At 44.8% G+C, this 25,075-nt stretch overlaps 1 protein-coding gene across 4 annotated transcripts in view; it reads right to left on the bottom strand.

Annotated features, from left to right (window-relative positions):
- The window catches only part of PPP1R12A (protein phosphatase 1 regulatory subunit 12A), a 160,431-nt gene that overhangs the window by 28,471 nt on the left and 106,885 nt on the right, over nt 1-25,075 (bottom strand). For 3 of the 4 annotated variants that reach the window (XM_068162424.1, XM_068162426.1, XM_068162425.1), the window contains exons 9-17: nt 18,285-18,412; nt 14,866-15,081; nt 12,591-12,685; nt 10,406-10,528; nt 8,600-8,761; nt 7,958-8,134; nt 4,053-4,143; nt 2,093-2,290; nt 1,057-1,219 (exon numbers count right to left, since the gene is read on the bottom strand). In XM_068162424.1, coding sequence (XP_068018525.1) covers nt 1,057-1,219; nt 2,093-2,290; nt 4,053-4,143; nt 7,958-8,134; nt 8,600-8,761; nt 10,406-10,528; nt 12,591-12,685; nt 14,866-15,081; nt 18,285-18,412 — 1,353 coding nt within the window. The remainder of the gene's footprint in view (nt 1-1,056; nt 1,220-2,092; nt 2,291-4,052; nt 4,144-7,957; nt 8,135-8,599; nt 8,762-10,405; nt 10,529-12,590; nt 12,686-14,865; nt 15,082-18,284; nt 18,413-25,075) is intronic. The other variant, XM_068162428.1, reaches the window with a different exon arrangement.

Here is a 25,075-nt window from a genome sequence, read left to right on the forward strand (position 1 = left end):
TCCTCCTGAAGCCATAATTTGAAAAAACCAACACAACCAACCCTGCTGTATCAGTACTTACCCCTGACAATAGCTTCCATAGGACAGTATAGACAGAGGTCCCTACAGCAAGCATGTATTTCTGAAGAAGCTTAATGCAAATTTCAGTTGATGTTAGGACAGAGGGGAAAACTGACTCAGCATATCCCTGAAGCTTGGCCCCAACATCTCCCTCAGAAAACACCAGTCTAGGGAACATGGCAATACTGCTACACAACTCCTGGAGATTTGCATCAATGGATGATTTAATCTGATCCCTTGTATAACAAAATTGTGGATTTTCATCAGTAGTTCTACCCAAGTTACTGATCAGTTCAGTCTTTGGGAGACTCCCAAGTCATGCCAACACTGTGGCATGCCTCTGAGAGAGAACAGATGACAATATGCCAACAGCCTCCTCCTTTGACAGATTACTAATCAAGCACAACACATTGAGAATTACAGCAGGTCAATCACATTTGAAATGAGGGCAAAAAAACTCTGCTGACATCAGAGAAAAGCATTTTTCTGACTCCTGAATCACACATCTCATCCTCATCTTAAGATTACATAAACTAAGTATCTAGAAGCATGGTTCCATCAAATACTCTTCTAAATATCCTCCTCCCTTTGTTTCCAGCTGCTCATGAAACTCTGAGAGGTCCTTAAAGCATTAAATCACCATTCTAATCCTTGAGTGTGGAAGGACTGAATCAAAACCTCAGCGACTCATCAGTTGTTCAATCAAGTAAGAAATCCTCCTCGATACCTACAAGTGTTTATACTCTGACATCTGCTATTTTATTTCTAGCTGTTTCATACTAATTGCATACTAAATGGCTGCAAAACACCAAGCACAGAAAACTTTTTGCCCCCTCCAAATGTTTTGTAACTTCTTACAGAGAATGGGAGTAAGACACATCCCCTGTGGCCTCACTACCACAGTACTGCATCCCAGCTGGCCTTACCTTTAGGAAGGTAAGCTGCCCTGTGTCAGCTAAAGGAAGAAGAAAGAAGGCTTCACAAGCATCCTCTTACCTCTCTCACTCTCCTTTGTTCCGCTCCGGGAATAGGCAGATGTGATACCTATAAGGCTGTTTGGTCTGTTCAGCTGACTTGAAGTGGAAAGAGAGCTAGTGGAGGTGGAGAGCGAAGAGGTGGATGATGACGAAGTTGAAGTTGGTCTGTAGCGGTGGTAAGGCTGTTCAGCAAAACACATCACAATTAATTTCATACAATCATGGAATTGTTAGGGTTGGAAGGGACCTCAAGGAGCATCCCAAGTTCCAACCTCCCTGCCAAGGGCAGGGACACCTCACACTACAGCAGGTTGCTCACAGACACATCCAGCCTGGCTCCAAAAACCTCCAGGCATGAGGCTTCCACCACCTCCCTGGGCAACCTGTGCCAGTGTCTCACCACCCTCATGGGGAACAACTTCTTCCTGACATCCAATCTCAATCTCCCCATTTCTAGTTTTGCTCCATTCCCCCCAGTCCTATCACCCCTGACACCCTCAAAAGTTCCTCCCCAGCTTTCTTGGAGCCCTCGTCAGATACTGGAAGGCCACAATTAGGTCTCCTGGGAACCTTCTCTTCTCCAGACTGAACAGCCCCCAACTCTCTCAGTCTGTCTCAACAGCAGAGCAGCTCCAGCCCTCTGCTCATCCTCATGGCCCTTCTCTGGACATGTTCCAGCACCTCCGGATCCTTCCTGTGACAGGAGCTCCAGAACTAGACAGAGTACTCCAGATGGGGTCTCACTAGAGCAGAGCAGAAGGGGAGAATCACCTCCCTCACCCTGCTGGCCACACTTCTCTTGCTGCAGCCCAGGCTCTGGTTGGCTTTCTGGGCTGCAAGTGCTCACTGCTGGCTCCTCTTGAGCTTCTCCTCCACCAGCACCCCCATGTCCTTTTCTTCAGGGCTGCTCTCAAGCCATTTTACCAAGATTAAAGGATGTTTTAAAATTTAAATATAGAAATAATTCTTGCAGTTGTACCAACATTAAAATGCTACATTTGGAGTTAAGATTCATGTGATTTCTCTACCTAAAAAGGACCCATCATGAAAAATACCTCTTCAACAGTTCGGGAGTATCTTTGTCTATAATCATCATCTTTAGTTTCAGATTCTTTCTTTTCTTCTTGTTTTTCTTTGTCCTGTTTTTCTTTCTCCTCTTTTTCTTTCTCTTCATTTTCCTGCTCTCTGGTTCGTGTGGGACGACTTCTTCCCATAGTTTTCTCAGCCTCTTGAAGATCTGTCAGTGTTACACCCTGCAAAGGCAGCAGGCAGCAGCCAACTTTTCAGTGCATCACTCACATGAATGTAGATGACACACATTCTATAAATAACAGACTTTGAAGAGAAGATTGAGCTGAAGAAAAGGTCTATCTACTTAGAAACCAATTTCACCTAGATGCTCTCTTGGAATCAAACATCCCTCTTTGACTAGTGGCAAATGTTTGCTGCAGTGTGTTCTACTACAGATTCTCCAGCAACACCACAGTGAGTTGGTTTAGGACATTACAGATCATGGAGAACATAATTTAGAAATCACTTAGGGACCCACTAGATCCTTCCAGTTATCATCATAAGGATAGTAAACAGTTTGGAAAGAGCCCCCAAAAAGTCTAACAGTTACCAAATTTCCAGGAATGGTGATACTTTACAAATCACTCACTGCAACTGGACTTTCCCTCCACAACACAAAAACAAATGGCACCAACAGGACCAGAGAAAGCTGCCACCCAGTTTGCATTTCCTTGTTACTCTGTGGCTGAAAAGCAGACCTGAAATATGCTCAGGAAGCAAACAATTCTCTGAAGAGAACTGCATTTTTGTAGCTTACTGAGACACTGCTCCAAACACCTCACCACCTTTTCTTCAAAGCCAGCTTTGCAGCTGATCAGTTAGTTATTTCTTGGTTGATTTCCACCCCCCCACACCTTGTATTGATAAGGCTTTAATAAAACAATTCCTGGTAGCTTCTCTTCTGTAAATACCCCATGGCTGGCCTGTGGTTTGACCATCTCTCAGGGCTCTGAATAATTAATCAGGAGGTAAAAAAGAACTCCAGTATGTTGTATGAAGCAGAAATAGCTGAGGGGTTTAAAACTGCAAAGATTTGAAGGTAACATTAGTACACAATATAAAGAGTCAGCCTTAAAGCAAACAAAGATGATTGCTAGAGTATTTCTTTGTGCTGTTTCATCCAGAGACTACTTGCTAATTATTATCAGTTTGTCAGCAGACACAGGAAGACACACTGCAGAGAAGAGTGGTTGGCAATTGCTCCACTACCCAAAGAGAGTTCAGGTAATGGCTAGAGATAATCTATTTGGCTACTGTCACATCCATGTTAAGATTGCACTGGTTGCAATTCAGTGTGAGGTAGTGGGGAAAAATCCCACCAAATACTCCAGTATGTAAACTGAGAGTAAAGCTGAAAGGAGACATGCAGCCAGGTTCAAGATTAACAGCAAGTTACAAAAATCTCTTCCTCACAGAAATGAGGCTGGATGCATTTTTTTTCCTATGCCATGGATCTTATTAGCTACCCATACATTGGCTAGTTCGATCATGGTATCTTCAATAGCCTACACACAGAAAGAGAGACTCAGAAATGGAAGTAAACACAGCATGATAGGATTATTGCTCAAATATTAAATCTTCAGCCAGAAAATCATAGCCATAAAAAAAAAAACATAGGCAAAAATTCCACATTACTTCAGATACAAGTGACTAAATCATTGTACCATGAGGAAATCAAAATCCTCCTTTCAGTGGAGATGTTTGTGCTTTCCAATTTAGATTGTCACTCTTCAGTGACTATTAAAAACACAGCTTTCAGTACACACTGAAGGATCTTAAAGCTTTTAGGGAAGAAAAGGGAAAAAGCAAGCAGCTCTGTTTCATTTGGTACAAGTTCTTTTACACCATGAATTTAGAGTTTCACTGGGGAACAGAAATGCCACTGTGCTCAGAGAGCTATGTGGGTATGATTCCATGCATGCAGAAGAGTTAATACAACTGTACCTGTGTAGATCTTCTAGACTGTCTTGCTTGCCTAGATCTAGCTTTTCTTTGGGATTCTGACTCTTCATCCCGTACTGGAGTGAGGTATGATCTGAAGAGTTAATTACAAACAAGATTGTCAAGCAGTAATTTTGGTACAAATGTATTAAATGGTCAGAAAACCTCCCCAGCAGCATGACATGGCTGTAAAACCAGAACAGAAGAAAACTTTGAACTACATAGGATGGATTACTTTTTACACACTTCATCCTTCTCACTGATCTGTGACCAAGGTAGCATCCTCAGAACTAAAATCATAGAATCATAGAATTGCCAGAGTCGGAAGGGAACTCAGGATCATCCAGTTCCAACCTCCCTGCCATGGGCAGGGACACCTCACACTACAGCAGGTTGCTCACAGCCACATCCAGCCTGGCCTTCAAAGCCTCCAGGCATGAGGCTTTCACCACCTCCCTGGGCAACCTGTGCCAGTCTCTCACCACCCTCATGGGGAACAACTTTTTCCTGACATCCAACCTGAATCTACCCATTTCTAGACCCTGTAACTAAACCATGGCACCAAGTGCCACGTCCAATCCCCTCTTGAACACCTCCAGGGATGGTGACTCCACCACCTCCCTGGGCAGCACATTCCAATGGCGAATGACTCCCTCAGTGAAGAACTTTCTCCTCACCTCCAGCCTAAACTTCCTCTGGCACAGCTTGGTGCTGGTTGCTAGAGAGAAGAGACCAACTCCCTCCTGGCTACAACCCCCCATGAGGTAGTTGTAGAGAGCAATAAGGTCTCCCCTGAGCCTCCTCTTCTCCAGGCTAAACAATCCCAGCTCCCTCAGCCTCTCCACACAGGGCTGTGCTCAAGGCCTCTCCCCAGCCTCGTTGCCCTTCTCTGGACACATTCAAGTGTCTCAATGTCCTTCTTAAACTGAGGGGCCCAGAACTAGACACAGGACTCAAGGTGTGGCCTAACCAGTGCAGAATACAGGGGCACAATGACTTCCCTGCTCCTGCTGGCCACACTATTCTTAATGCAGGCCAGGATGCCATTGGCCTTCTTGGCCAGCTGGGCACACTGCTGGCTCAGCTCCTGTGTGCTGGTGCACCAACTCTGTCTGGGTCCACACTGTTTTTCTCACAGCCTTTGCCCGAGTAATAGCCCTGGTTCAGGGATTCATTGAGTTACTAAAAAAAAAAATAAAAAATTATATTCCACTGAAGTTCTATAATTGATCTGAGCTGCCCCAGAGGCAGCTGCCCCGGCACCTGCAGCTGGGCAGAAGGCTCTGCAGCCCGTATGGCCTGGCGCGCACAGCTCCAGCGGGCTTTGAACTTCCCGCAGCTGACCTCACAGTCCCGAGCAGGCTCGCGAGAGGACGACCCTGCTGGACCTCCCTGCCAACCAGACACCCTCATGAAAAGTCCCTCTCCAACCTTCTTGTAGGATCCCTTCAAGTACTGGAAGGAAGCTATAGTGTCCCCCCAGCATCTTCTCTTTTCTAAGCTGAAGAAGCTGAGCTCCCTCAGCCTTTCTTCACTGCAAAGTTATTCCAGCCCTTGGATCATCTTTGTGGTCCTCCTCTTGACTTGCTCCAACGGCTCTGTGTCTTTCTTACGATGGGGAATGTCCTTACGATGTCCCTCCCCAGCACACAGAGGTTGCTCCACGCAGCATTACTTACGGCACAAAGGTTTAAAATTCCAAGTTTGCCATTCACCTGCCTGTTTCTCTAAACCAATCCTAAACACCCAGATAACGAAGGTACCTTCTTCAGCTGCTTCTTTGAGGCGTTTCATGACATGTGACGCCTTGCTTGTCAAACATTCTTTGAGATACCATTTCAGACATACTTTCTGAATGGGCAGTTGTAGTCTATATAGAGAGATTACTTTCTTAACAAAGTACTTCTCTAATATTTCATACACAGACAAGTTTTTCATGTGCATATAAACACACACAGATACACACAGGCACATATATATATATATATAGAATGTATCTGTATAGATACAGATAGATAATGCATGTGTGAATCTGTATTTATTACCTTCTCACATGCATGCAGTAATTAGTCCAGGCTTGCTGATTGGTAGGATCTAACTGATGCTTTAATATGCAATCAAAAATGCATCTGCAACAGTATACTGTACAGCTGGCCCAGAGTCAGACAACAGAAGGTATTTCAGGCCAGCTGCAGGTATCTAGAACATGTATTGGGTATGTGCATTAGTATACACACACTAGCAAGAGCAAACAAGACAGCAAAAGCCTTAATTATAAATGTCTTTGCTTTTCTAGCTCCTAAGAGACTGAAATGGTATTTGCATTTTATAACAGGAACTGCTTTTGAGAAGAAGATGCATTTGGCTGGGTGTGCTTTGAATTTAGAATCATAGAATTGTCAGGGTTGGAAGGGACCTTGAGGATCACCCAGTTCCAACCCCCCTGCCATGGGCAGGGACATCTCACACTACAGCAGGTCGCTCAGAGTCACATCCATCCAGTCTGGCCTTCAAAACCTCCAGGGATGAGGCTTCCACCACCTCCCTGGACAACCTGTGCCATGGGGAAGAACTTCTTCCTAACATCCAATCTGAATTTACCCACTTCTGGTTTTGCTCCATTCCCCCCAGTCCTATCACTCCCTGACACCCCATGAAGTCCCTCCCCAGCTTTCTTGTAGCCCCCTTCAGATCCTGGAAGGCCACAAGAAGGTCTCCTCAAAGCCTTTGGCAGATTTCACTAGGGAAAATGCTGGTTCCAACTATGGTTCTTACTGAGTTGTAAGCATGTGGGCAGCCTCCCTGAATCATAGTGGGGCATTTAAAAATACATAAATAAATAAGCCCCCATTTCCTAGAAGTTATTTCTTCCCAGTTTTGGGTATGGAAGGGAGACTTTTGAAAAGAGACTATTTTAAATCAGCCTAGAGCTGTGAGGCATCTTTAAATGTTGTTGCTGCCTTGAGAGAACCAAATGAATGCAGGATACTTCTGTACCTATGAACAGGTTGATTATCTCTGTGATGGTACAGAGATACATCTGGCACCCACAGAAGTGTTACAATCCAGAACTACTACAGGAGCAAGACAGAAAGCTGAACTTGCATTTCAGTGGAAGGGTTAAAGGATGAACACTTGTAAATACCCAGAAGAAGAAGAAGAATCCATGGAAAGCTAACAGAAACTGACAACCTATTGAAATCTTATTTCTGCTTCCATATAATAGCAGCTTACAACTCTTTATGGAAATGAAAATATCCATCAATCTTAGCTCATCCTCCATGCAATTTTGACAGAAAAAAACCCACCATGAAGCAAGATTTACATTGGCTTCTTACTCATTTCTCATATTGGATAGCTCTTAAACCATTGCATTTACAACTGTAGATTGTGTTTTAAGTAGCAGAGGCCCTATATGATGCAATAAAATAAATAGAATGTGTTGGGTTCAATAGTATTTTTCTCAGTAGTGACTGGCACACAAAATTACTGACAAAGTGCTGCCTTGTTAGCATACTGCCATACAGTAGCCCAGTGTACTGGTAGTAAGTGATTGATTATTGATTTTCTTATTTTTAATTCAGTGTTTTAAAACAGTTCTGTTTTCAAGACAACTCATTTGATCTATCAGTGGAAGTACAGGTATGAAAATGCCACATACTCCATGATAACCTAAGGCCAGTATCAAAAGCTCATGAATGGTCTGCACTGGTACTAAGCTCTTAGACAAACCAAGGCAGGTTGCTAGGTGTTTTCAACACACAGCAAGCAAGCAACACTGCTTCCCATCCTGTACCATCCCAATTGGTGGTAACCAACAACACATTCCTTTAAATAAGAAAAAAAATAAACAAACAGAAATAGAACTTTTATATGAGAGCAACGTTACTCTTAGGACCTTTACACACCTCCGTCTCTCCCTGACCTCTGATGTTGAGGACACAGTGCCAGAAGTAGCTGTAGTCATGGCTGTGGTAGTGGCTGCAGCATTTACAACAGATGGTGCAACAGGAACGGTCACTGCTGTAGAACCACTGTCCTTGTCTTTCTCAGAACTATCCTCAGCCCACAAACGATTTGAGGTACTACAGCGTAACAAGCAGCAACACAAAAAAAAAGAGAGAAAAGGAAACAGCTAAACAATGAAAGCACTTTACTGAACAACTAATAACATGTACATTGAGGGATGGATTTTTCCTTTAATTTATTTATTATTTTTAAAGGGGAGACTGAGAAATGTCTCTACTATGAAAGCTCAGCTTGGAGCTGCTGAGACTCCAGCAGCTCACAACTGAACTTTTATCCTTCGCACCCTTCTGACGTGAGAGTTATGATCTTCCACAGGCCTGGCATTCCCTTTGCACTGGAAAGCCAGTCACAATTTTTGAGCCAAATTGTATAAAGATCAAAATGAATTGAACAGGAGAGTGAAACAAAAAAAATCCAGAGCCCCAGATTGCACTACACAAGAACACATGCACGTACGTAAGCACGCAGGAAACACAACGAGAAAACTCCAAGACAAACAAGAAGGGTGCTGGAGCCATTACCTGCTTGGTACACCTGCTGAAGTAGAACCCGTTGTACTCTTTGTAGTAGTGTTGGTGCTGGCAGGCTGTGTTTTCTGAAGGCCAGCAGAAGAGGTAACTGTTGATGCAGTACTTGGAACGTTAGAACTAATCAAATCGTCTTGTCTTCTACCAAAGGAGCCACTAAGGAAGAGACAAGTACAAGGCATGCATCTGTGTTACTTCTCTCTGCTCATTAAAACAGCACAAAAGCTATCAATGATCCTTTAAATCCCTGGCCTTGTATTCTGCGGCTCCTCTGTCCTATAGTTTCTATCCATTGCCCCTTGCCCTATCACAGGGTGCAACTGAACAGAAGCTGTCCCTTGCCCCTTAACCACCAGGCCTCAAGTATCACAGTATCACCAAGGTTGGAAGAGACCTCAAAGATCATCAAGTCCAACCTTTCACCACAGACCTCATGACTAGACCATGGCACCAAGTGCCACATCCAATCCCCTCTTGAACACCTCCAGGGATGGGGACTCCACCACCTCCCTGGGCAGCACATTGCAACGGCAAACGACTCTCTCTGTGAAGAACTTTCTCCTCACCTCCAGCCTAAACCTCCCCTGGCACAGCTTGAGACTGTGTCCTCTTGTTCTGGTGCTGGTTGCTTGAGAGAAGAGACCAACTCCCTCCTGGCTACAACCTCCCTTCAGGTAGTTGTAGAGAGCAATGAGGTCTCCCCTGAGCCTCCTCTTCTCCAGGCTAAACAATCCCAGCTCCCTCAGCAGGTATTTATAAACATTTACTAAACCCCGACTCAGTCTTCTCCTCTCCAGACTAAACAGGCCCAGGGCTCTCAGCCTCTCCTCATCAGAATCACAGAATCAATCACGTTGGAAAAGACCTGAGAGATCATCAAGTCCAACCTGTCACCCAACATTTCATGACAACTAAACCATGGCTCCAAATGTCACATCCAATCCTTTTCTGAACACCTCCAGGGACAGTGACTCCGCCATCTCCCTGGGCAGCACATTCCAATGGCCAATTACTCGTTCCGGGAAGAACTTTCTCCTCACCTCCAGCCTAAACTCCCCTGGCACAGCTTAAGACTGTGTCCTCTTGTTCTGGTGCTGGTTGCCTGGGAGAAGAGACCAACCCCCATCTGGCTACAACTTCCCTTCAAGTAGCAAGAAGGTCTCCCCTGAGCCTCCTCTTCTCCAGGCTAAGCAACCCCAGCTCCCTCAGCCTCTCCTCACAGGGCTGTGCTCCAGACCCCTCCCCAGCCTCATTGCCCTTCTCTGGACACATTCAAGAGTCTCAATGTCCTTCTTAGAATGAGGGCCCAGAACTGGACATAGGAATGAAGGTGTGGCCTAACCAGTGCAGAGTCCAGGGGCACAATGACTTCCCTGCTCCTGCTGGCCACACACATGCAATATTCCAGGTGAGGTCTCACTAGGACAGCATAGAGAGGGAAGAGAACCTCCTTGGATCTGGTGGACACTTTCCTCTGAATGCACCCCAGGATACCATCCACCAGCACTCCCAGGTCCCTCTCCACTGGGCTGCTCTGCAGCAGATCACCTCCCAACCTGTACTGCTGCTGTTTATTCTTCCTTCCCAGGTGCAGGACTCTGCACTTAACCTTGTTGAACCTCATTAGATTCCTATCTGTCCAGCTCTCAGTCTGTCCAGCTCTCGCTGAATGGCCTCACATTTCACTATGATACCATTCCATTTTAAACCGTCCTCAGAAAGTGATCCAGTTCTTGATTTGTTTGTTTAATTGATAAGCTTATTTTGAGAAAAATATAAAGGTAAGAGGAAATCCCACACCTTCTTTGATAACTTGTGTTTAAAGATGCAGGACCTTCATTCAAACTGTTCTTCTTGGCATCATCCTCCCATTTTCTCCTGGTGTAAGAACTGCCACTACGTATTGAGCTAGCAGATAAGTCCCTGTGAAAAAACAACACATGGAGTTTAGCAAACTCATCTTACCAAAGGTTGGTTTTGATTAAACAGCCTGAAAGAGTTAAAGATGGGGAGGGGGAAGAAGGAAAATTAAAGGAAAAAACTGGCACACTGAGGACATACACCTCAAAACTGAAGCAAAATGTAGTCCCTCTCTTACAAACAATAGCAGCTTCTCCCTTATGAGGAGAGCCTGCGGGAGATGAGGGCTCTGTAGCTTGGAGAGGAGCAGCCTGAAGGGTGACCTCATTGCTGTTGATAAAGATGTGCAGGGTGAGTGCCCAGAGGCTGGAGCCAGGCTCTGCTGGGTGATGCCCAATGCCAGCACAAGGGGCAGTAGTGGAAGCTGAGGCAGAGGAAGTGCCATGGAAACAGGAGAAAGAATTTTTTTTCCCTGTGAGGGTGACAGAACCCTGGAAGAGGCTGCCCAGGGGGGTTGTGGAGTCTTCCTCTGTGGAGATATTCAAGCCCTGCCTGGATGTGTTCCTGTGTGATTTGCTCTAGATGCTCCTGCTCTGGCAGGGAGCTTGGACTGGATGAGCTTTTGAGATCCCTTCCAGCCCTTAACATTCTGTGATTCTAAATAAAAACAGCAATGAAATATTTATCCCAATCTTAAGGCATCATCTAGTTATGACATTTTTGGAGAATTGGAGTTTTCAAGAATCTCTCAGAAGACTAAAGAAAAACAAACTTTAAATAATCTCTCTTAGAAACAAACCAAAACTAGTGAACTTGAGCTCAAAGAATACAGTACTCCCAAGAATGATAAACAGAAACTCCAAACATTCCTGTTACAGAGAGAGAGATTGGAAAAAAACCTGGCCAAGGAACATGAGAGATGCTAACAAACTAAGCTGAACTTTAGGGGAGCTCAAGAGCTGGAATATCCTCATTTCAAAACAAGACATTTTTACCCAGAGACAATATATGCAACAGTACTTCATGAGTACTTGCATGAACCATTTTCAAAAGCTGCAGCAAAGCAGCTTCTATCTTCTTCAGATATAAGATTTGTCAGTCTCACCCATAACAATTACAACAGCACACTCTGACCTATGAGAGGACTTTTAGTTCAGGTCATCCAACACTCAGTTGTGTGGAGATGATCCAGCAGAAAGAAGACATTAGGGAGATGTAAAACCTTTGTACCATTCATTGTGTATTAACTCAAGATGTTTGTGGAGAACCTCAGTAATGGAAAAAAATGAAGAACTGGGAGATTTTCAAGCTGCACCAGGGGAAGTTTAGGCTGGAGGTGAGGAGAAAATTCTTCACAGAGAGTTTTTAGTCATTGGAGGTGGTGGAGTCACCATCCCTGGAGGTGTTCAGGAGGGGGTTGGATGTGGCACTTGGTGCCATGGTTTAGTAGTCATGAGGTCTTGGGTGACAGGTTGGACTTGATGATCTCTGAGGTCTTTTCCAACCTTACTGATTCAATGATTCTGGCCATGTAAATACGCCATGAAGTCACCCAAACCTTCACAGGTAACAAGCCAATGCACCTCAACTTTTGGGGCTTTCAAACTGCAAGCTACAGAAGAAATACCAGCAAAGAAAAGCAAAAAGTCTCCAAAAGACAGCAAAAGTTCAACAGAACAACTGCTTTTGTAATTTAATTGTCATTTCAGCAAGTTATTGCTGCTCCTCCACATGACTTTAAGCCAAGATTGTGAGAAACACAGCATTTAATTCTTATCTGAAGTAGTGAAGGGGCCAGACAGCAGCACTCCATGGCTCATGACAAAGCAGAAAAATGCTTTTAGTAGTTTAAACTTTACTACTTCATGTTTGGCTTTGAATTTATTTTTCTACATTCATTGCACAGTTCTGCTCTTGTTACATAGTGATTGGGATTTTCTAAGGGGCCATCATCATTTACAAGACAAAAAATCGTCAGGAATTGGGATACCCTATGGATTATGGGTTAGAATAACCTACAGAGCATGATGCCATAAATTATCCCTATTTTGAAATCTGTCAGGTTGTTAGCCACCCCAAGATTCTGCAATTTCATCTTTAACAGAGGTTGTAACTTCAGAGTCACCTGTTTTCTTTCTCATCAATGTCAGAGGTACTGGCCAGTCGTCTTGGTATCGTAGGTGCAACATAGGCTAGTCGAGTTCCTTTCCCATCTTTCTCCTGAAAGACATGTACTCAGTATTAGCAGGGTCATTGCTACTGAACAAACTGCCACTGGCTGGGAAACCCTCACTGGGACAACTTCACCTGTATTCACTGCTACCTGATCATACGAACATGGTAATGCAAATAACTTCTCTTCTGTTTTGCTGCTGTACAATTCCAACACAGATTACTGAAAGCAACTGTACTTGTATTTTCCATAATATCTTATCAAATAGTCTAATGTATTCATAATCCCCATCAGATTTAAACCTTTATACTTGAAACAGAGCCATTCAGTTACCTGTTCCAAATGTGCCCTTGGATTGGTTCAGTGTATTGAAGTTTAATTAAAGAAACAACTTCTTGAAAACAAGCCCCTCTGTTAGAGGGTAGGAGAGCTCTGCAGAGGGACCTTGCCAGGCTGGACAGATGGGCAGAGTCCAAGGGCATGAGAATGAACACATCTAAGTGCTGGGTTCTATACATCAGCCACAACAACCCCATGCAGTGCTACAGGCTGGGGACAAAGTGGCTGGGGAGCAGCCAGGCAGAAAGGGACCTGAGGGTACTGGTAAATAGCAGCTGAACATGAGCCAGCAGTGTGCCCAGCTGGCCAAGAAGGCCAATAGCATCCTGGCCTGCATCAAGAATAGTGTGGCCAGCAGGAGCAGGGAAGTCATTGTGCCCCTGGACTCTGCACTGGTTAGGCCACACCTTGAGTCCTGTGTCCAGTTCTGGGCCCCTCAGCTTAGGAAGGACACTGAGACACTTGAATGTGTCCAGAGAAGGGTAACGAGGCTGGGGAGGGGTCTGGAGCACAGCCCTGTCAGGAGAGGCTGTGGGAGCTGGGGTTGCTTAGCCTGGAGAAGAGGAGACTCAGGGGAGACCCTGTTGCTGTCTACAACTACCTGAAGGGAGGTTGTAGCCAGGTGGAGGTTGGTCTCTTCTCCCAGGTAACCAGCACCAGAACAAGAGGACACAGTCTCAAGCTGCACCAGGGGAGGTTTAGGCTGGAGGTGAGGAAGAAGTTCTTCCCAGAAAGAGTAATTGGCCATTGGAATGTGCTGCCCAGGGAGGTGGTGGAGTCACCATCACTTGGAGGCCTTTAAAAAGAGCCTGGATGAGGCACTTGGTGCCATGGTTTAGTTGATTAGATGGTGCTGGGTGATAGGTTGGACTGGATGATCTCAAACGTCTTTTCCAACCTGGTTAATTCTGTTTTTCTGGTGGGTTTTTTTGGGGTTGTTTTTTTTTTTTTAACATGACTACAGAATATAAAAAGAGACTTCATTTTTGTAAGATTCTTTCAACATCACTCTCCAAGCGTTGCTAAAACTATCAAACCACTGCTCTCCCTTAACTGTAAAAATTACTGATAAGCATTGCAAGTACCAAAAAAGGGACAAGGCCCAGTGCTATGTACCAGGTTACCAGACAATGAAGGTGCACACTGCACTTATAGAAGGGACCACATATAAGCTGCATAACTTAACCTCTTAAAATTTTGGTGAGGAATAGATGTCAGTGCAGCCTACAGAGACCCTCACTACTTCCTTCAGTTTAGGAAGCATGTTGACTTGCTGGAACGAGTCCAGAGAAGGGCAATAAAGTTGGTGAGGGGTCTGGAGCACAGCCCTATGAGGAGAGGCTAAGGGAGCTGGGTTTGCTTAGCCTGGAGAAGAGGAGGCTCAGGGGAGACCTTATTGCTCTCTACAACTACCTGGAGGGAGGTTGTAGACAGGCAGAGGTTGGTCTCTTCTCCCAGGTAACCAGCACCAGAACAAGAGGACACAGTCTCAAGCTGTGCCAGGGGAGGTTTAGGCTGGAGGTTAGGAAGAAATTCTACACAGAGTGATTGCCCATTGGAATGGGCTGCCTGGGGATGTGGTGGAGTCACCATCATTGGAGGTGTTTAGAAGATGTGAGAGTTGCTTGGTTGCATGGTTTAGTTGATTAGGTGGTGTTGGATGATAGGTTGGATGTGATGATCTTGAAGGTCTCTTCCAGCCTGGTCTGGTCTGGTCTGGTCTGGTCTGGTCTGGTCTATTCTATTCTATTCTATTCTATTCTATTCTATTCTATTCTATTCTATTCTATTCTATTCTATTCTATTCTTCTACAGTACATCATAACCATCCATGCTAAGTAAGGTAGCTCAGTTCCTCAAGCTATTGTTTCACACTAAAAACTATTACCTTCTCTTTGTTGTCCAATGAAGAAGAAAGCCTGGGACTTGAAGCAGAACGGATAACACCTGCAGCGTCCTTTTCTTTCTGAGCTTCTTTGGAAGCAGTAATTTCTGCAAGAGCCCCATAACTACCAGTTTTTCGAAGACCTGACCTCCACGTAGCAGGAGATTCATCTTTCCTCTCTTCTTCTTTGGGAGAAACCTTGGTTGTAGATGTTGGAAACTATAACACACACGTGAACAGGTTTAGGTTATTCACTTGCATTAGCTGTGGCAATTCACGCTCCTCGTGGAGACTTGAGAACACAACTGGTTTTAATCATCATAGGAATGTTGAACTTGGAGGGGAGTTGTGGTGAGAGACAACCTACAGACTCTTCCCTTCAATTAGTTAATGAGATAAGAAATGTAAGACTGGTCAAGGCCTGCTGCTCCTCTAAAAGTTAGCTTAGAAAAAGCCACACTTTATCATACACACTGTGATTGCCAGATGCAAGTCCAGAAACATGCAAATCCAGTTATCAGTATCTTGATTAAAAAGGTTATTTTGCAACCTGTACACAAAACTGTGCACACCAGAGCCTCACCATCAACTTTTCACCCTTACTGGGCACCAGAACAATGCCAGTTTTGCGCAAGCCCTGCCTCCATGATGCAGGATCTACTGAATCCACGACAGGCAGGACAGGAGAAATGAAATCACACTAAAGCCAGTTAAGACAAGATGAAGATTGAAAGGATGGGAAACAGAAACAGTGAGTTGTTTTTTTTTAAACCAAACAGTTTGTTCCTACATTTATGTTATGCAGTTTTTCATTATGTTACAAAATATCAAAGAGCACTAAGAGACTTAAAACTTCAGTAAAAGATTCTTATTAAAGGCAACACAACACACTTAGATAATTCAGAGAGAGGATTACAGTCTGCATTGAAAAGGACAGCAAGGCCTAACAAAGGTCCACAGCCTAAATCTTCACATGAGAGATTCATATTAACATACATCTCATATTCTTATCATATTTCATTCCTGTTCTTTAATCACATCCCATGCTAGCTTAGCTATCAGACTTGCACCTTTACTCCCTTACTGTTTTACTCTGTCAGAAAGCAGCATTACTGAATGCCACACAGACAGAAGAGTACCCAAATTCCAGTTCAGTACACGGAATGTGCACCACTTGGTTTGGGCATCTATGGTTTAAAAGCAGAAGGGCAGCTGCAGTAGCACAGATGGTGAAAACCTGAAAAGGCAGGTGCAAGGTGACACAGGCAGTGTTGTTTTACCCCCATTGGTAAAAGCCATTTAAAGCCTTCATGTTCACTGATATGAACTGTGACTGCTGCTCTAGATGACATGTACATGCTACAAGGTAGTTTTGATCTACCTGTGCATCTGTTTTGTAGCTACAGAAAACTCTGTATTTTCCCACACACAACAGCAGAACGACAACTGAAGTCTACTTCTAACCTGGCACCTTCGACCTTTCAGACCAGAAGAGAATCCATTAAATAAAAATTATTTAAGAAGTTTTACCTCCATACATCATCATCATTTAATCCCATATCATAAAACCCACATCTATGGATCATTCTGTTCAGGAATTTCAAGTGACACCCCAGCTAGTAACAATTTGGTAACATCCTATTGACGAAGGTCCTCTGACAAAGGTCCTCTTGCCCAGAAGGCTTTTGCATAACATGCAATAAACTGATTCTGAAGCCAGGAAACTTTTAACTTCAAGATAAAAGTTCAGACAAAGAAAAGTTCAGGAAAATGAAGTGTCTGAAGTGTTAGATGTCTTTGAATCTCAAGTGTGCAAGATTAATTATGTACAGTAAAAAAACTGAACGAGTGCAGAGCGCATCAGTGCAGCTGCTCAACTGTCACAAATGGTTGTGTTACTGAAGTGATTTCAAGAAATAAAAACAGGCTTTTTGCCTTGCATTAACATTCACACCAGACTGGAATTCACTGCAGTTAGCTGCAGTTAGCAAACCAGTAATTACGCACAATGTCTTCCCTCCCTCATGCGTTTGCTGTGGTTTGTGTGGAGAACTTGTGGCCCTCCAGTTCTGCACAGCTCCTAAGCAATGCAAATGCAGCTCCCATGATGAACAATAATCCCTCATTGGGCCAAAAGGAGCTGTTTAGATTAATGTCACCCTGCAATCTAAATGCCTGCCCAGCCACAAAGCTTAGCACATGAAAACTAATCCTCCCTGGCATGCCCACAGCTCCCCTTTTGCTCTGATGGTTTTTGGATGGTTTTGGAGATAGGTCTTGCAGACATCCATCACAAGTATTTTTGTAAAGCACCTCTTAGGATCAGGGAGGTTGGCCCAACCCCATTGCATAGTATTACATAATATGATGCAGTTGGGCAATATATTCCCTGCATCTGTTAATCTGTAGTATAGTTTGTATGATGAATCATCACTAGGTTCAAATGAGAATATGAAAGTGTAACTGCAACAAGCTTCTGGAGCGAGGTGCAGTATCTACTGCTAGCCCAGCAGCAAGTCTTCCTCTCTCCACTAGAGCTTCAGTATATCATGGCTACCAATTCTTCTGAACTGATGCTTTTCAGAAGCATCAGCAGAGGGCTGTGCTTTGATGATGATGATGTATACAGCAAAGCTGCAATGGCTGATGAATGAGCCTTACCAGCCAGTCTGCATTTATATTCTAGAAGTTTGATTTGTATGCCACCTTCTGACTATGCATTATTGACTGTAATTTTTTTCCACTCAAGCATACTTATCTTTCCTTTCTCAAGCAAAACTACAATTCATTCCAATTAACTTTCCACATCAAGCTGTAAAAAGCTTCCTCCATGCAAAATGCATTTGGAAGGTGTCATTTTGAGCTGTGCATCTGAATAAATCACACGTCCCAAATTCTCTAGCTCTTCCAGGGCACCCTAAATACACTGAAATCTGGGGGGAGACACACCTACAGCATTTTCTGCTTCTAATATCAGGTATCATTTTCAATTTCTATGTTTGAGCACGAGCTGAATGCTTCTAAGGACTCCTGAAAGTACAGTAAGTCATGCCTCTCTACCTTACCTTAAGTGCATCACAAGTACAGGCACGGAACGACTCTAAAACTTCTGGAAGAGTCTGGCATGGAAAACACTTTCAAACCATGAAATTTAGCTTCAGAAAGACAAGAGCTCCACTCACTGTGCAACAGATTGGTTTTCTTTATAAAAGGCTCTTATGTCCAGCTATTTTGCAGGTTTTCATTTTGCAGCTCTGTTTAGAACTTAAACCATTCAAGATTTAATGAAAGTGAACACAGATGCCACAGAAACAAATACAGAGTATTTGAGGAACCTCTGGATATTCTCAGCAGGTAACTGGATAATCCAACCTGCTTTTTACAGAAGAACAGAAAGGTGAGATCACAAGAAAGGCATTTACCTTCTTAACAGGGGATGAAGGTGCCCCTTGCCCACCAGCTACTGAAGGTGCTGTCACCGCTACCGATGCCGATTGTGTGCTTGTGGTGTTGGAGTTGTTAGTTACAGCTGCCAAGGATTTGGTCTTATCTGCAAAAGTATTTACAACATTTTAATTTGCACATTTTTATTCACAATTTCTTCACTTCACCAAAACCCCACCTGAGAGTCAACTTTCCTCAGTGTTTTCCTACCTCACTCCCAGTCTGTACTGCACAGTTGGGTCCAGCGTTTGCCCACAACGGTCATACATGTAACAGCTGTTTGCTTGTTATTCAACAAGTGTTGAACACTGAGCAGCAGACACAGAACCAGAGAATCCAGAACAACCCTCTCTATCAATACAGTCTAGGGGATGAGGTGTTAGAAAGCAGCCCTGAGGAAAAGGACTTGGGGGTGCTGGTGGATGAGAAGCTGGCCAAGAGCAGGCAGTGTGAGCTTGCAGCACAGAAGGCAAATCACAGCCTGGGCTGCATCCAAAGCAGCATTGCCAGCAGAGCCAGAGAGGTGATTCTGCCACTTTGCTCTGCTCTGCTGAGACCTCACCTGGAGTGCTGTGTGCAGGTCTGGAGCCCTCAATACAGGAAGGACATGGAGCTGATGGAGAGGGTCCAGAGGAGGGCCATGAGAATGATCAGGGGGTTGAAGCAGCTCTGCTATGAGGACAGGCTGAGGGAGCTGGGGGTGTTCAGCCTGGAGAAGAGGAGGCTCCAGGGAGACCTAAGAGCAGCCTGCCAGTACCTGAAGGGGGCTACAGGAAGGATGGAGAGAGACTGTTTGCAAAGGCCTGCAGGGACAGGACAAGAAGCAATGGCTTCAAACTAGAGCAGAGCAGATTTACATTGGATGTGAGGAACAAGTTCTTTCCTGTGAGGGTGGTGGAAGACTGGAACAGGTTTCCCAGAGAGGTGGTTGAGGTCCCATCCCTGGAGATATTCAAGGTGATGCTGGACAAGATCCTGGGCAGCCTGATCTACGTGGGGATGTCCCTGCTGGCTGCAGGGAGGTTGGACTGGATGACCTTTGGAGCTCACTGTATTTGCTTGAGTATCTTGAGTATCTTATACCTCACTTCTGTTTCACTTACTCAAATTGCATATTTGGAGTAGGATGCTACATCTGTGCAGTATGGAGCAACATGGGGTTCACAGATCACAGAATCTTAGGGGCTGGAAGGGACCTCGAGAGATCACCCAGTCCAGCCCCCCTGCCAGAGCAGGAGCATCTAGAGCAGGTCACACAGGAACACACCCAGGCAGGGCTTGAATATCTCCAGAGAGGGAGACTCCACAGCCCCCGGGCAGCCTCTTCCAGTGTTCTGTCACCCTCACAGGGAAAAAAAAACCTCTTCTTCCTGTTTCCATGGAACTTCCTCTGCCTCACCTTCCACCACTGCCCCTTATGCTGGCATTGGGCACCACCCAGCAGAGACTGGCTCCAGCCTCTGGGCACTCACCCTGCACATCTTTATCAACAGCAATGAGGTCACCTCTCAGGCTCCTCCTCTCCAAGCTACAGAGCCCTCAGCTCCCTCAGGCTGGGGAGCTGCTCCCCATAAGGGATGGAGGGGCATAAGGGAGATGTTTCCCATGGGTTTTGGCCTTACTATAAACACAGCTTTCCATCTCCAGCTACCCATACAACATAGAAGCAGTTAATTTAGAGAGCAGGCAAAGTTTTCATACAGTGTTCTCAGATCTGCTGTTCAAATTCAAAACACCAATATGTGATTGGAAATCTCACAATGAATGGCATTGCTGTTAGGCACTTGGTTTAGTTACAGAGAGCTGGACAGATGTTTTGAATAATTACTTATGCAGCAAACAACTACAAATACTGTAGTGATCAGCTTACATGACTCTGCACTAAATGGAAAGCTCTTTGCAAGCACAAGTGAAAATAAATTATGGGAAACTTTTAGGTGACAGGAAGTTCAACAGGGCAACGCATTACTGACAGTATCATTTGAGCTGACACAGAGGTAGGTCTGTTGGAAACTTGCAAATGAGTAATACAGCTTTAAAATAAGAAGATGTTCTAAGGAGTGTATTCTGAAATTAGTTCAAGGACCCCAAGAAGACAGTGGTATGTATGCAGTGTACTCAGCACTGGTGAGGCCACGTGTCGAGTATTGTGTTCAGTTCTGTGCCCCTCAATACAGGAGTCAATACTGGAGTTTGCCCAGAGAAGGGCGATGAGGCTGGAGAAGGGCCTGGAGCACCTGGCCCACAAGGAGAGTCTGAGGGAGCTGGGGTTGTTCAGTCTGGGGAAGAGAAGGCTGAGGGGAGACCTCACTGCTCTCTGCAACTACCTGAAGGGAGGTTGGAGCGAGAAGAGGGCAGCCTCTTCTCCTTGATGACTAGTGACAGGATGAAAGGAAATGGTCACCAGCTGTGCCAGGGGAGGTTCAGGCTGCATATTAGGAAACACTTTTTCACTCAAAGGGTTATTAAACATTGGAATGGTCTGCCCAGGGCAGCGAAGTTGCCATCCCTGGGGATGTTCAAGCACTGTGTGGACCTGATGCTTCGGGACATGGTTTAGTGTTGACCCTTCAGTGCTGCATCCAAGGTCTCATCCAACCAGACAGATTCTGTTTCAAGAAAACATTAAACTACTTCAAATAAAGTAAGTTCAAGCACCTGAAGTGCTGAACATTTTAATTTGTTCAGTTTGTTTCTCAGTCCCTTTAGGAGATGCTAGCTTCATATTAACTCATTTTTAAACTGCATCCTAACATCCTCAATAAAGCAGAAGGTAAGTTTTAGGAAAACAATTTCCTAAATAATAATTATCATTTCCTAACAATTTCCTAAATGAAATAATTTCAAAGAACCTCAACAGAATGGAAATCAGAGTTTCCAGTACTTCAATATACTGGACACTGGGAAAATATTTCACAATATCCCTTATAATCTCAAGGTTTTTTTTAGCAGAAAACTACCTTAAGCTAAATAAGGGGGGAGAGGGCGGGGGTGAAAACCAGAAAGTAGAAGCTTGGAATTTAGAGATGCATGTCTAAGCAGAAGAGCTTAAGGTCTAGCTTGCCAAATAAAGTATGATAAAGTCTTGTTGATATTAACCCCCCCTAAAGTTTATATAAATTAATTCTTGTCTCACAGTCAAATTTTCCTGGCACAGACTGCTGGTGATGAAGAGAGGACAGTTACCAGAGCCATGTCCAACAGGATGGCATTCAACAAATCCAAGTGCCAGGTGCTGCACTTTGGCCACAAGAACCCCATGCAGAGCTACAGGCTGGGGTCAGAGTGGCTGCAGAGCTGCCAAACAGAAAAGGACCTGGGGGTGCTGATTGACAGCTGCCGAAACATGAGGCAGCAGTGTGCCCAGGTGGCCAAGAAGGCCAATGGCATCCTGGCCTGCATTAGGAACAACGTGGCCAGCAGGAGCAGGGAAGTCATTGTGCCCCTGTAATCTGCACTGCTTAGGCCACACCTTGAGTCCTGTGTCCAGTTCTGGGCCACTCAGTTTAAGAAGGACATTGAGACACTTGAATGTGTCCAGAGAAGGGCAAGGAATCTGGGGAGAGGCCTTGAGCACAGCCCTGTGAGGAGAGGGTGTGGGAGCTGGGATTGTGTAGCCTGGAGAAGAGGAGGCTCAGGGGAGACCTCATTGCTCTCTACAACTACCTGAAGGGAGGTTGTAGCCAGGAAGGGATTGGCCTCTTCTCCCAGGCAACCAGCACCAGAACGAGAGGACACAGTCTCAAGCTGTGCCAGGGGAAGTTTAGGCTGGAGGTGAGGAGAAAGTTCTTCACTGAGAGAGTCGTTCATCATTGGAATGTGCTGCCCAGGGAGGTGGTGGAGTCACCATCCCTGGAGGGGTTCAAGAGGAGATTGGACGTGGCACTTGGTGCCATGGTCTAGTCATGGGGTCTGTGGTGACAGGTTGGACTTGATGATCTTTGAGGTCTCTTCCAACCTTGGTGATACTGTGTTACTGTGAAGACTCTGGAGATAATACTCCCTGCCTGAGCTCATTGACTGAGACATTACTACATGTTATGTATGTTATGCGCTTTGAGTTCATCAAAGCTCAGCCTGAGTAAATAAGGGATGCAATAAATAAATAACTAAGGGGAAAGGCTAATGAAAAGGCTTGATGGACTTCCTTCCAGCTCAACACTGAAATGCAGAGGGAGTTTCTGTTTTTAAACAAAAATGAAACCATAACAGGCAGCTCATTCTTGCAACTTGTTTTCATTTCTGCCTTCATTAAATAGATTATTTTGGTCAGCTCTGCAATCCGTCCCTAATCTTATCATTTTGCAAGTGAAGAAATCTGAATGCTTCAAACTGAGAACTCATCAGAAAGTGACTTATTTTGAAGACTGCAGCTCTAAGACATTAAGTAAATGTTGTGAATGACATCTGTGCCTACTGTTATGGTTTGAAGGTGGAACTTCTGCCTAGTTCCTAACTACAAAAACAACAACAGGAACTTTCTGGAGATCTTTGAGCAAAAAGGTAAATAAATTACCACTGGATGCAAAATAATACCAACTGATTTCTCTACATCACTCCACTGGCTTTGCTCATAAGGATAAAAGTTAGCTGGAAAAACTCATCTGTCTCTTTTCACTTCTTGCATGGCTTGCTCTCTTATCTCTTTCCTGCCCTTCAGCTGGCATGCACTGCGTCTGTCAGGTACTGAGAAGGGGAAGGGGGAGACAGGAGGTTGTTAGCAGAATAGCCTGGACTGTCCAAAGGGTTCTGGGAACAATTCAAGGGGATGCTTGTGTTCTTCCTAAATTGTAAAGCTATGTAAATTTACATTTTTGTACACATTCATTGCATTTTATATTTCCAGATTTTGCCTGCTTTGTAAATACAGCTTCATTCAGCTTCCAAACCAACTGAGCTAGTCTGGTGATGTATATTGGGGAGCAACTCTCCAGCTTTGTTGGGAGTGTAGTCTCAACCCACCACATCCATGTACTGTACTGCTGTACTGTAGTTCTGAAATTCTTTATTAGGGTTGAAGGTACATCCTTAAGTGGTGGTTGCCTGATATTTACTTTCTGGTTTGGAAGAAATAGATTCTATGCTGTTATTCCATCTCTATTTGCTTTAAGACCCTGATAGCTGTTGAGGAAAAAACCCATACAAGCTCCACTGCAGAAGAACATGGTTCTTTGCTTGCACTTCCAAACTGTCGACAGCCCACTTCTCTTGAAATGAAGTTATATATGAAGTAACTGTTGACATGGAAATAGCACCTTTAGAAGCTTCAGTACATGTTGAAATTCAGCCTGTGGCTTGGACAGCAGCACTCTGCTCTGGCGTAGGAACTGGCTGGAGGGCTGAGCCCAGACAGTGGTGGTGAATGGTGCCACATCCAGCTGGCAGCCGGGCACCAGTGGCGTCCCCCAGGGATCAGTGCTGATCCCCATCCTCTTTAATATCTTTACTGATGATCTGGATGAGGGCATTGAGTCCATCATCAGTAAATTTGCAGAGGACACAAAGCAGGGGGCAGGAGCTGATCTGTTAGAGGGTAGGAGAGCTCTCCCGAGGGACCTTGCCAGGCTGGACAGATGGGCAGAGTCCAAGGGCATGAGATTTAACACATCTAAGTGCCAGGTTCTACACATTGGCCACAACAACCCCAGGCAGTGCTACAGGCTGGGGTCAGAGTGGCTGGGGACCAGCCAGGCAGAAAGGGACCTGAGGGTACTGGTCAACAGCAGCTGAACATGAGCCAGCCGTGTGCCCAGGTGGCCAAGAAGGCCAATAGCATCCTGGCCTGCATCAAGAATAGTGTGGCCAGCAGGAGCAGGGAAGTCATTGTGCCCCTGGACTCTGCACTGGTTAGGCCACACCTTGAGTCCTGTGTCCAGTTCTGGGCCCCTCAGTTTAAGAAGGACATTGAGACACTTGAACGTGTCCAGAGAAGGGCAACAAAGCTGGGGAGAGGTCTGGAGCACAGCCCTGTGAGGAGAAGCTGAGGGAGCTGGAGTTGTTTAGCCTGGAGAAGAGAAGGCTCAGGGGAGACCTCATTGCTGTCTACAACTACCTGAAGGGAGGTTGTAGCCAGGTGGGATTCGGTCTCTTCTCCCAGGCAACCAGCACCAGAACAAGAGGACATAGTCTCAAGCTGCACCAGGGGAGGTTTAGGCTGGAGGTGAGGGAAAGGTTTTGCCAGAAAGAGTAATTTGCCATTGGAATGTGCTGCCCAGGGAGGTGGTGGAGTCACCATCCCTGGAGGTGCTCAAAAAAGGATTGGATGTGGCACTTGGAGCCATGGTTTAGCTAGTGATGACGTTTGGTATTAGGTACTAGGTTGGACTTGATGATCTCTGAGGTCTCTTCCAACATGGTTGATTCTATGATTCTCTGTACCAGTGCTATATGAACACCTGAGCCAAGACTGACATATTAATTGATAATTCAGGATGGCAAGAACAAATGAGAATGTTTGCACTTCTACTGTTCAGATCCCTATACCAATTCCACAAGCAAACAGTGGTATGAAGCCTTCATTTCTGAATTGAACTTCTGACTTTTTGGAATGTTTTCTGACATGCTGCTTAAGGTTTATATTCTTCTAACTACTGAATTAAATTATCAGTTGTTAAGTAGCCAAACCAAGAAGTAGGTTAATTGGTTTAACCTAAATAACCACCAGTAAAGATCTCCCTGTAATGCTTTGGCTTCAGCTATACAAAAACTTGCTTTCAAATGGTGTGAAGCTGTGAAGCTTAGTGAAATGCAGAGGAATAAGCAAAATTTT

The sequence above is a fragment of the Melanerpes formicivorus genome, unplaced genomic scaffold, assembly GCF_026170545.1.
Source record: "Melanerpes formicivorus ecotype bairdi unplaced genomic scaffold, bMelFor1.0.p_v2 SCAF_64, whole genome shotgun sequence".
Lineage (NCBI taxonomy): Eukaryota > Metazoa > Chordata > Aves > Piciformes > Picidae > Melanerpes > Melanerpes formicivorus.